The sequence below is a fragment of the Orycteropus afer genome, unplaced genomic scaffold (assembly GCF_000298275.1).
Source record: "Orycteropus afer afer isolate SDZICR_OR568_19922 unplaced genomic scaffold, OryAfe1.0 scaffold00417, whole genome shotgun sequence".
Lineage (NCBI taxonomy): Eukaryota > Metazoa > Chordata > Mammalia > Tubulidentata > Orycteropodidae > Orycteropus > Orycteropus afer.
Window position 1 is genome coordinate 2735146 of NW_006922004.1, and position 12899 is coordinate 2748044.

Genomic DNA, 12899 nt, shown 5'->3' on the forward strand with positions numbered 1-12899 from the left:
TATTTCCATGAATTTTGGTTTTCTTCATTCTTCTTTGCTCTTGATGAGGAGAGACCCATCGTTGCATCTAGATGGCAGCTTGCTAGCTTTTAAGATCCTAGTCACTACTCGCCAAAGTAGGAGATGGAACAATGTTTTATATAGTATGTTATGCCAATTGAGCTTGATGTCCCCTGCGACTGTGGTCCCAAGCCTGCAGGTTTAACTACTTGGTCCCTCTGGGTAGCTGGCTATGACCAAGCAATGACCACAAACTTGCCCCTTGAGAAACAGACTGATTTTGACACAATTTTATTTCAGCTATGTTTTTATTCATCTTTAACAAATACACTTTTTTTTTTTTTAAATTGCTTATGAAGTATATGGTGAGTGAAATGATAAAATTTAACTTTAATTAAAACTATTAAAATTCTTCCAAATGAGAATTTTCCCTTTAGAGTATACTCTTAACTATTCTGTATTTATTCCAGTCATGCTGCCATTGCTCAGAGTGTTATGGAATACCTATTTGGGAACTTCCTCCCTGAATCTGAGACTTAGTATTCTCAGTGATAGCAAACCCGCTTTGAAAGGTGAATTAGATTTTGGGGAGTAAGCAATGTTTTGTGGTGCCAGATGGGCACTGAAGCTGATGATCAAGGAAAGACATATGGTATGATATAAAAGAGTGAGAATGAATATCTTTACTGTTTTGAAGGTGGTTTTGGAAAATGTTTGAGCAATACTGTTTGGAATAATTATGTACCCTCCAAATCACAGCATCCATTTGGATATGTCATGTTTGTATGTTGAAAATGCTAGCTAATCACTTTATAATCATACCAGGCAGAGATTATCTCATTTAAGTCAGGAGGTAGGTTAAAAGTAAGAATTTGTAAATCTCTGGGGACATTTATTCCCATAGTAAAAGTGTCTGGATTTGAATGTTGCAGTTTTCAGTTGTCCAAGACATGCTCTCTGTCAGGTACTTTTTGATAGGGTTAGAGTTGATTTATCTGTCTTATATTCAAACACAAGCATACAAACTATTCCAATTTTTCTTGTAAGATATATTTACATATATATATATTTTAGGATTTCTTATGATGCAATTTTGAATGTTAAGGGACAGATTTACAAATTGGGTACCGACTGAACAGCAAACAGCAAAAAACAATAATGTATTTTTATAAAAAAAACAGTTAACTTCAATTTCAGAAATTATTTTTGGCATAACAGTAACATTTTAAGAATATATTAGTGAATAAACATAATAATTCCTTTGGAACAGCGTTTACTTGATTGTATGTCATTCTAGGCTTATTTAGAAATTAAAGAACATGTAAAGGCCACTGGAAATAAATTAATAGTTTCTCAGATATATTATGTAACAGCTGGTATGGAATATGAATGTCCTGAAGCTAAAGATGATCAGATCTTTGATACAGCAATTAGGAGGAAATACTAATTCTATGATACAAAAAAACCAGAAATGTTTTTAATATACTAATGCTTGCAAGTAAAATCTTACATCCTTTCTTTTTACAGGCTAAGAGAAGGCAGAGAAAGGATTTGGCCAACAGTGACTCCAGAAAAACTACAGAGAAGCTCTTGACAACATTTTTGAAAAGACAAGCTATTAAAACTGCTTTAAAAAGCAAAAGGCAAGATGCATATTACATTGATCTTAAAAATTATTTTTTCTCATGTTGTATTCCTGGGGTTCCCTTTCCTTAATTTTAATTCCCAACTGAAAGTAGAGGATGAAATGAGCAGGAAATAATAGGATGACATTCATCCTAGGAGCTCAAAATTGTGAAATTGCTCCTCTGTGGAAATTAACTTTGGTAAGGAATAAGAAAAGATGAAGTGTTGCATTGTGTACATTACTTCTATGCTGTTGTTTGTGAATATAGTTAAGGCTGTTACTGAGACTCTGAGAAGCTATAACAAGTTTCCTTTTTCTTTTCTTTCCTCTTAGGCTGTATTTATTTTCCAAAGTGATAGGCTAATTCAGAGCTGGGTCAGTAAAGGGAGAAGCCCGTTGCCAGTGTGTTTCCTCCTTCTTCACCTGAGCAGGATTTGTGTAATCCATGGGGTAGTATGATTAACTCAAAATACTATTTCATATAATCGCTTTAAATATATGTGTATATTTTAGAGATGAAGCACTACCCAGCCTTACTCAAGTGCGAAGAGATGACATCTATGTTTTGCCACCTTTACAAGAGGAAGAAAAAAATAGGTAAATGTTTAAGATTTAAAAGCATAATTTTAATTATTGCTTTGTTCAAATAGATTAAAACCTTTCTATTTCATCTGTATGATAAGACATGTAGGAATTAAAGCACCTGAAATATCCATTCTGTACACCTTTCAGAATATTTTTCAAAGGCTAAATTTTCTATTTTTTAACTTACCTTTGAGTTTTGGTGATTTGTGATGGTTTGTGATAAATTGTTGTTTTTCATTCAAACACTCTCCACTAGCACTATTGGTTTAAATTTCATGACGACATGGATTTTAGTTTTCCTTGCACTCTGCTTTAGGTACACAGACTGTGTCTATCTGCCTTGCGGTCCAGTATCATCTCTCTTACACCACCACACTAAAAGACTACATAGGGCGTCCTTGTTGCTAAATTCAGTAGACACTTTAATTCTCAGCTTATTTGATTTCTTGGCACCATTTAAAGCTGGTATCCTGCTGTTCAGGGAGCTCTGGTAGCGTAGTGCCTAAGGCACTTGACTGTTAACCAGAAGGCTGGCAGTTCAAACTCACCAGCCACTTCTTGGAAAGAAGGTTGGGCAATCTACTTCCATAGTGATACTGCCTCAGAAACCCAAGGAGGGGTCACTATGTGTTGGCACACAACAACAACAACAACAACCCTGCTGTTCTGTTTTCTTAATACTTCTTGGGCTTATCTGTCTGTCTTAGGCTTCTTTGTAGACCCCTCTTCCTCTGGCTATTGTTTACTTGTTTGTGGCTTCTGTGGTTGAAATGAAGATGGGGAAGTAGAAGCCTTGACAGTTTGTCTCTGCTCCAGGAGAGCTCCTTTTCCAGGAGCCCTGAGAGACAGAGTAGCTTCTGATCCAGGCCAGTTCTCTTTATCTCCATTGCCACTACCTTAGATTAGATCATCATCTTATTTTATCTAGATTTCTGTAGTAGCTTCCAAACTTTTTTCTCTGTTGTTTTCTTTGATCTCATCCTTTTTGCAGTAGCCCCTCCCCACCACAGCTAATCTCTGCTTTGGATTGTAATATTATATTTTAAACACAAAGATGATATTGTCATTTTCCTGCTTAAAATGCATCCTAGCTTCTCATTCTTTAGGAAAAAAACTTGAATGTAATGCATTTCTTCAACATAGCTTTTGCCCTCTTCCATCAGACAGGCTTTCTTTTCCTTGTTTCTATATGTTTATAGAACTTATGCCTCTGCCTGGAACTCTTGTCTCCATGAATCTCCCCCACACTCTATAGATAGAACCCCCACTTTGCCATGCTGACTCCAAACAGTGTAATTGGAGGGTATTCCAGAAAGCTTTCATGATCCCCGAAATTGAGGTGAGGTGACTCTCCTTATTGCACCTTAACAACCTGGTCTTTCTTTGTGAGAATAGTTACTAAAAACTCTCAAAAAACTCAACTGCCATCAAGTTGATTCCCACTCATAGCAACCCCTCCTTGGGTTTCTGAGGCAGTATCACTGTGGAAGTAGATTGCCCAGTCTTCCTTCTGAGGAGTGGCTGGTGGGTTTAAACTGACAGCCTTCTGGTTAGCAGTCAAATGCCTTAGGCACTATGCTACCAGAGCTCCTCAGTTACTAAATTACATTGTAATTATTATATGTGTTCCTCATTAAACTGTAAAATCAATGATAGCACAGATCTTGCTGTCTTGTTCACCATTGGGCTCCTATAACTATTAGCACCTTGCAGACAATAGATCTTTTTGTAAGTAGTCATTAAAATCGTACATATTGTAAATGTATGTTTGACTTTCAGTTCAGAAGAGGAAGAAGAAAAAGAATGGCAAGAAAGAATGAATCAAAAACAGGCATTACAGGTATTTCAGTAAGTTTTGAATCAGTTTAAAAAAATGAAATTAAAAAATAATCTCCAAACTTAACTTTTAAAATAATTTTTTAATTATTATTTTGAAGAAATGTATTTTTTTATTTGAAAAGAATGACATCAAAATCATTTTCAGTGATGTGGTATGAATTTATGTAACTTCTGATAAAAGATAAAGACAGATGTTTTCTTTATTTTGTGTACAAATATGTATATGCATGTGTATATGTGTATGAAATACATGCATACCCGTATACACATATATGGAATTTGCCATCACCCATGTCTAGATTATCCCAAATCGAGTTGGATCAAACTTGTAGCGACCCCCCTCCGCTTTGGTTTCTGAGGCAGTATCTCTATGGAAGTATATTGCCCAATCTTCCTTCCGAGGAGTGGCAGGTGGGTTTGAACTGCCAGCCTTCTGGTTAGCAGTCACATGCCTTAAGCACTACCCCACCAGAGCTCCCTTTTTTCGTTTTTGAGTAGATTATCCAAAGTAGGCCCATTTTCCTTTTCCAACCAACCAATAAGTAAGTGAATAAGTAAGTAAATAAAGGTAATACATGCTTATGTAGAGCATAAATACCTTGTAGTAACATTTTAGTGTATTTTATATTGTATTTGATTATTTTTCCTCTTTTTGATATAGATAAATTGTGTGTGTGAGTCTGTGTATTTAGATATGTGCATTGGTACCTAAATATATATATATGTGTGATATATATCTGTGCTTATGTTATAGTTATCTATTATTGAATGATGAATCTCCCAAAAACTTAGAGTTGTAAAACAACAGTTATTTCTTTTCTTCATCTATCATGTTCCGAGGGTTGACTGAACTCAGTTAGGTAGTTCTTTCTGAGGGTATCCCAGGCAGATACATTCAGATTGTAGTTGGGACTGAAGTCACCTCAAAGACCTCCTCCCTTTCATTTTTGGCAGTTGATGCCAACTTTTGGCTAGACCTTAACGAGGGCTGTCAGCCAGAATATCTGTGTGTGGACTCTATGTGGTATAGGTTTTCCACAGCATGATGTGCTTGTTTAAAGAACAAGCATCTCAAGAGAAAGTGGCAGGCAGAAACTCTGTTGCCTTTTCTAGCCTAGTGTTGGAGATTAATGCAGCATCCCTCCTTCTGCAGTCTGTTTGTTAGAAGCAAGTTACTAAGGCCAGCCCCTATTGAAACCCAAACCAAACCCTCTGACATCGAGTCAATTTCTACTCATAACAGCCCTGTAGGACAGAGTAGAACTGCCTCACAGTTTCTAAGGCTGTAAATCTTTACAGAAGCAGACTGGCTCATCTTTCTCCTGCAGAGTGGCTGGTGGGTTTGAACTGCCAACCTTTTGCTTAGAAGCCAAATGCTTTAATTGCTATGCCATCAGAGCTCTTATTGAAAGGAGAGGAGAATTAGACAGGAAAAGTGTCTAAGAATTTGTGAACAGCTTATAAAATCACCACCAAAAACCAAAACCAAACCCACTGCTGTTGAGTTGATTCAGGCTTATAGCGACTCCCACTGGGTTTCTGAGGCAGTTAATCTTTACAGAAATAGATTGCCCAGTCTTACTTCCACAGACTGGCTGGTAAGTTTGAACCACCAATCTTCTGGTTAGTAGTCAGATACCTTAGGCACTGTGCTGCCAGAACTCCTAAATCACCACCACAGATGGTAGCATGGTGCCTAAGGCATTTGACTGTTAACCAGAAGGCTGGCGTTTCAAACCCACCAGCCACTCCTTGGAAGGAAGATGGGGCAATCTACTTCCGTAGTGATACTGCCTTGGAAACTCAAGGAGGGGTCGCTATGAGTCGGGTCTGACTTGATGGCACATAACAAGAAGATGTTTTATTGAATACCATTTTTTGCATACTGAAATTGTAGTAAATATACAAAGTTTTTAATAAACATTTTTTTTCAAGTTTCTTAGTGTAGGTGATAGGATTCTTTGCTTCCCAAATTCAATATTTCTTGTTTATATTTGTATTATTTTCCTACATATAGAAGAAGAACTTTGAGCTAAAACTATGGAACTAACTTGTGGTATTCTGCAGTATTAAAACAGTAATTGATAGCAACTTTGGTTGAGACATGGACCTTAAAGTCAGAAAGATGTACATTTGAGTTTGGCCTCTGCGTTTACTAGCTGTGGGATCTAGACAAATTAATTAACTTCTCCAGTGCTTTATGTCTTTTTCTGTAGAGCAGAAATATAATAACTCCTTCCTCATAGGGGGATGGGAGGATTAATTAGGTAAACATGGGAAGTGCAAGCATAGTGACTGGCTGTTGTAAGTGCTCCCTGTTTTTTCACGTATGTACGCAATGTACATACATACAGGTAATCAAATGGTGTTATTTTATATAGTCATGATGTTGTTGTTGTTGTTATGTGCAGTCGAGTTGGACCCGACTCATAGCGACCCCTCCTTGGGTTTCGAAGGCAGTATAACTACGGAAGTAGATTGCCCCGTCTTCCTTCCGAGGAGTGGCCAGTGGGTTTGAACCACCAGCCTTCTGGTTAGCAGTCAAGTGCCTTAGCCACTACGCTACCAGAGCTCCTTATATAGTCATGAAGGGGTTTTAAATACTTCTGGTAATTAAATTAAAAAAAAACTTTGTCCTTTTTCTTGCCTGTGAAATGTCTCCCTTTTAATTTCACGTTAAGACCAAAACAAGTAATTAAGAAAATTATAAACATTATTCAAAATTGTAAGTGCCATCTTTGCAATAGGTACTTTGCCCTTGCTGAGAAATGGATGAGCTTGGGAACTCTGTCCCTGATCATTGTGTGGCAGGCTCTTTGTTGTCCTTCAAGTCCATGTTCAGATGTCATCTTTTCAGTGGGGCCTTCTTTTCTTATCAAATGATATTTTTTCCCCCTGTTCTCCTAGTCACTCTCTTAGCCAGTGAACCTGTTTTATTTTCTTCAGAGCACTTATTATTCTCTTGTTTATCATATGCCTTCCTCTATTTCTTAAAGTAGGAATCTTATCTGGTTTGATCACCACCATGCTGTAACACCTAGAATAAGTGCCTGGACAGTAGAGGTGCCCAGTAAATATTTTTTCTTTTGAAGACATGAATGGATACATTTCCTAATTTGCCAATTCACTTTGATTCCTATTCTTGATTATATACAACTATATTTATGACATAAGCACAATGTCATGTTGAATTGAATTAAATGTATGAAGTGTAAATTCTGTGTTGTCACATTTTACTATTTATAGGATGCATTCTTTCATAATCCTCAAGCAATAGATATTGAATCTGAAGACTTCAGCTCCTTACCCCTTGAAATAAAGCATGAAATCTTGACTGATATGAAAGAATTTACCAAGCGAAGAAGAACATTATTTGAAGCAATGCCAGAGGTAAAATGCACAATACATAAATGCTTAGAATTAAGACCTTCACCAAAACTTTTCCTTAAAAAGAAGAGAAAATTGATGTGCATTTCTTATATAATATTGTAGTTTCCAGTAAGCAGCAATTGTGTTATCTCAGAGAATCTATGAAAATCATGTAATTACAAGTTTGAACTTACACACACTTTTTGAAGGAAGTCTTTCTTGACTCTGCACCCAAGACTATGTCTTATCTCCTGATACATGTTCTCATAGCACCTTGTAAAGTCCCTTTATAGTTAGCAAATTGTCAGTCACACCAAAATATGCATATCTTTCTCACTTGTGTTCTCAGCACCTCGCTTAATAGCTTTCACATAGTAAGTGCTGGTGTGTGCGTAGTGGTCCAGTTCTCAGGCTAGCTCATAAGATCTGTTTCACCCATGATATATGCTGTTTTTAGAATATTAATAGCAGCATAGAATCTAATCACAATGAAAAAATATGTTCTAACTTGAAATTACAGGTACATCTTCCTCTGCTATAGCCATGGAAGTGCTCATCTTTCTCCCTTTTTGTGGACAGTGGTAATAGGGCTTCTGATTAAAGCCACAGAAAGCAGGAGTGGGTATGATGCATAGCGTTGAGTTTTGTTGGCATGTTTCCCATCTCTCAATCATGCTTTATACCTTTAATTATTTATTTTCTTCAGGTGTGAATAAGTTTATTTCCCTTTCAACTCCTATCATCTTTTATCTCCAACATAGTTCTTTAATCCATTGTAGAACAGAGTATACATTTGTAGTAGTAGTATCCTTGGCAAAAGAGTGTTTTTCTACAGAGTTTTGAACATTCTTAAAATTGTTCCCCAGAATATGAAAAAGGCAAGCAATATTTCTTCACCCATTACTCCCTTCTTTTTTTTTTCCCATTAAGAATGTAAAGATAGGAAAATACTAAGGCATATAGAAATTGTTCTTCAGGTATACGAAGGACAGAGTAAATTTATTTTCATTTCAGGGGAAAATCCCAGGTGCAGTCTATCTGTTGGGTATTTTATTTCTTGAAGGTGAGAGGATTCCTGAATGCTGCTTGAAGAAGTAGAATTCAGGTTACGTAAACAATAATGGGAAGGAATGGAAGAAAAAGAAGCAATTCCTAATGATTTGATCTAGTTTATTCTTTCTGCCACCACATAGTCTCTTGGATTGGTAGAGCACAGGGTAGTATAGGACAGAGGCTGAATTGCAGCTGTAATTGTGATAGAGTGGATACTTTCTAAGTCAGTAGGTGGGATCTTTGTGTCACCTGCACATTGGGCAAATGTAATATTGATATGAGTAGTGATGTTAAGGAATAATAATAATATTAATAATCATAATAGAAGCAATCTCATATAATTGCGAACAATCTGCTTTTGATCCTAGATCTACCACTTAACAGCTAATAAGCTATTTGACTCTAGGGAGGTTACATAACCTATTTATGTCTCAGTTTCTTTATTTGTAGAATGGAGATAATGGTACCTATCTTATAGGGTGGTTGTGAAAATGAAATGAGGTAATACTTTTAAGTGCACTTAGAAGAGTGCCCTATACACAAAAAATGCTTTATAAATGTTGCCTATTATTTTCAATAACTATAATTGCAGTAATTCATTGCGTGTCTTTTATGGGTCAAAAACTGGTAGCTATTTCATTTGCTTGTTGAATTTATTGCATTCTAGAATATTTTCTCTTAAGCCATAATCTGATTGTCATGGTGGCATAACTTAGATACTCATTGAATGTTTTTGAACAAGTGATTAAGTTACACAAGGTGTTTGTAGTTTCATTTTTTTCCCCATTTATTTTTGTTCTCAAGGTTACCCTTTAAAAAGTCAGTTACAGATTTCCTACTATTCAAATTTTATTAGATAATATGAAAATGCTATCAATGAAAAAATCAGTTGTTCTTTGTCCCCTGATGTGGAAGGGGATGGAAATAAGGTAATATTATTTATTTATTTTTTTTTTAAGAATAATTTTTAAAATTTATTTTGCTTTTAGGAGTCCAGTGACTTTTCCCAGTATCAACTCAAAGGCTTGCTTAAAAAAAACTACTTAAACCAGCACATAGAAAATGTACAAAAGGAAATGAATCAGCAACACTCTGGGCAAATCCAAAGGCAATATGAACACGAAGGGGGCTTTTTGAAGGAGGTAGAGTCAAGGAGAGTGGTCTCAGAAGACACTTCACATTACATCTTGATAAAAGGTATCATGCACCATCATTTATTTGACTGTTAAAAACCAAAAATATGTTGTGTCTCTGAATTTTATAAATTACCACCACCTTAAGTCCTACTTATGTAATAGTTGTTTTATAGCACTACTACTATTGTGGCAACCTACTTTTAAGTTAACAAAAGAATTAACTCTTAGTTGTTAATGAAATGAAAATTTATCATTTCATTTATGAGTACTAGTATTCTCTTGTTCAGCCTACTAGAAGTATACTATCACACTATAAAACTATATAATTAGAAATGTTTTCATTTTTTTCTTTTAAGGTATTCAAACTAAGAAAATTGCAGAAGTAGATTCAGAGTCTCTTCCGTCTTCCAGCAAAATGCATAGTGTGTCTTTTGACATGAAGTCACCTCCATGTGAAAAATTGAAGCCAGAGAAAGAAACTGATGCCACCGCTCCTTCTCCACGAACTTTACTAGCTATGCAAGAAGCCATGCTGGGAAACAGCTCAGAAGAGGAGTTGGAGAGTGAAAATAAAAGGCTGTACAGTAAGAAGAATGCATCAACTAGTACAGATGAAGGCTCTGTATCACCGAGGACTCTCTTAGCTATTCAGAAAGCTCTTGATGATGATGAAGAAGGGATAGTGCATGCTGGGAATGATATGAAGGTGGGGGAATTAGAAGTAAAAAAACTTCTTATGGACAATTCTGGTAAGGAAAATGATGGAGGACCTGAGGTTCAAGGTGGTGGAGAAGGAATGTTGTTTACAACTGTATCTCGTTCAGCTAGTGTGAACTTTGTAGAGGAGTGTGTAATCAGCACTAGTAATGAAAAAGAGCTGACCGACTCAGCTCATTTATCAAACACTAACTTTTGTCAAGGCAGTGAATCTAATGTTCAAAAAGAACCAACATCACTTATTCACACAGTCAGTGAAGCCTTTCAGACAAGTGGTGAATCTATAGTAAAGGATAGACAAGATCCTATTCATTTAAAAAGGACAGTAGTTCTGCACAGTGATGCACCTGGACTCCAGAACAGAAAAGAACTGATATCAACATCCTCAACAAGTATGACTTCTGTATCACAGACTGAAACATACCCCAAAGTTCACGAGCGACAAAACGATCTTGGCACGTCTGAGAATAAATATGATTCTTCTGTTCTTTCTTCAAGTGATGATGAAATAGAATGTGAAAAAAATCATCCTTTTGAAATTACTGGCAGAGTCAGTTTGCAAGAAATGAGTAACACAGTCAGAGTCCCTTCAGAGCCATTAAGTAACTTAGAAAATGAGGATTTGCCAAAAGCTAGCCGAAAAACTGAGATGATTGAATCTGCAGGTCAGGATTTAATTTCAGTTCCAAAGCCCATGGAACCAAAGGAAATTGACTCTGAAGACAGTGAATCTGATGGTAGGTGGTTATACGTTTTTAGAGATATGGAATGGTGGATCTTCACCTATGTTGTGGGACTGAAAAATCTTTTCATCTAGTACTGTTCCTACTTTTTACTGATAGTGAACCAGAAAGCTAAATGACTTTCTCAGGGACAAATAGCTAGTCATTTTAATCTTGAATCTGTTTGGCTGTTCTGTTTATTGCTATTTTTAAAGGGAGAGAATATCATAGTCGGAGAAGGTAAAGGAGCAGGTTTCTCTTCAGTTTATTTTTTAACTTTTTATTTTTAAATAACCTCAAACTTAAGAAAAACTGAAAGAATATTAGAGAAAACTCTTGTTCCTGTACCCAGAACCTCAATTTCTAGCACTTACAACATTTGCTTTGTACATACACACAAAACAGTATATACACACTATATTACACATGCAAGCACACACAAAAAAACCAAACTCACTGCCGTTGAGTCGATTTGACTCATAGCAACCCCTCCTTGGGTTTCTGAGGCAGTATCTTTGATTGCACAATCTTCCTTCTGAGCACACATGCTTAAATTTTTTAAACTGATACCTGCAAGGTTTCTTCACTCTAAAGTGACTACAGTGAAGCCTATAAGAGGTGGAACTCGATGGGACTGCCTTCTTTTTCTGAGTCTCACACATTTTCTGTCTTTGACAGGCAGAAAGCCTTACCACTTTTCTGTAGTTTGTTTTAGTGGACAGTATTTGCATTTTCCTTCTCTAACAGGTTTTTGCCTTACACAGGTTCTGACTTTCGCAGGCTTCACTATCTTTTCCCTTTATAGTTAATAAATATTTTGTTGTTGTTATGTGCTGTCAAGTTGGACCCAACTCAGCGAATTCTCCTTGGGCTTCTGAGGCAGTATCACTAGGGAAGTAGATTGCCCAACCTTTCTTCTGAGGGGTGGTTGGTGGGTTTGAACCGCCACCCTTCTGGTTAGCAGTCAAGTGCCTTAGGCACTGTGCTACCAGAGCTCCTAATAAATATTTTATGGAAGGATATTTTTAGGGTGTGTAAATATGCTGTTCCTCAACTGACTTTCACCCACTTGTTTTAGCACCCACTGATGATTTTCACCTGAATATAGCTTACTATGATAAGTAAGATAAGGTTGCCAAATAGTAGTTTTTCTAATCCCATCATTCCTTATATATTTATTAGGGTAGCATGCTAATATAATGAAAATCTGCTCTTATCCCTCATTTATTATTTTTTATATCTCTTTAGACTCATGGATTCCTATTTTATCTAGTGAGTTATAATTTGATGCTATTATAAATTATTTTGTTAAAATTGTTCCAGTTTTGGCTAGTAGGGACCTTTAATGTTGGCTTTTGTGACTTTTAACAATTCCTCTATTATTTAAAATTTTTTTTGTGAACATGTACACAACAAAAGATATACACGATTTCAACAATTTCTACATGTATAATTCACTGACATTGATTACATTCTTTAAGTTGTACAATTATTTTTGCTGTCCTTTTCCAATTTATTCTACCACCATTAACATAAACTCACGGCCCCCTAAGCTTCTCATCTAATCTTTTGAATTGCTGCTTTCAGTTTGACCTTGGATAGATCATTTTCTTACTTTCTGACCCAGATGTTCCAGGCCTCTTACATTTTTCCCATCCTGGCCTTAGAACCAGCCATTTCACCAGAGAGCCCTGGCTCCTTTTAATCAAGAATGGTATTTAGAAACCAAAATCTAGGTGTTGGGTGTATTTAATATTAGTGGGTTTTTATTGCTTTGGGCCCTCTCAGTCACTAACCCAGAAAATACATATTTATGCACTCACACACGCATCTATATTTATTTCTGTTTCT

At 36.2% G+C, this 12899-nt stretch overlaps 1 protein-coding gene across 1 annotated transcript in view; it reads left to right on the plus strand.

Moving 5' to 3' along the window:
• The window catches only part of LOC103208151 (DNA excision repair protein ERCC-5), a 114429-nt gene that overhangs the window by 88176 nt on the left and 13354 nt on the right, over positions 1-12899 (plus strand). The window contains exons 11-16 of the mRNA XM_042782697.1: positions 1528-1643; positions 2141-2224; positions 3992-4052; positions 7298-7441; positions 9463-9670; positions 9966-11063. Of these exons, the coding sequence (XP_042638631.1) occupies positions 1528-1643; positions 2141-2224; positions 3992-4052; positions 7298-7441; positions 9463-9670; positions 9966-11063 (1711 nt within the window). The remainder of the gene's footprint in view (positions 1-1527; positions 1644-2140; positions 2225-3991; positions 4053-7297; positions 7442-9462; positions 9671-9965; positions 11064-12899) is intronic.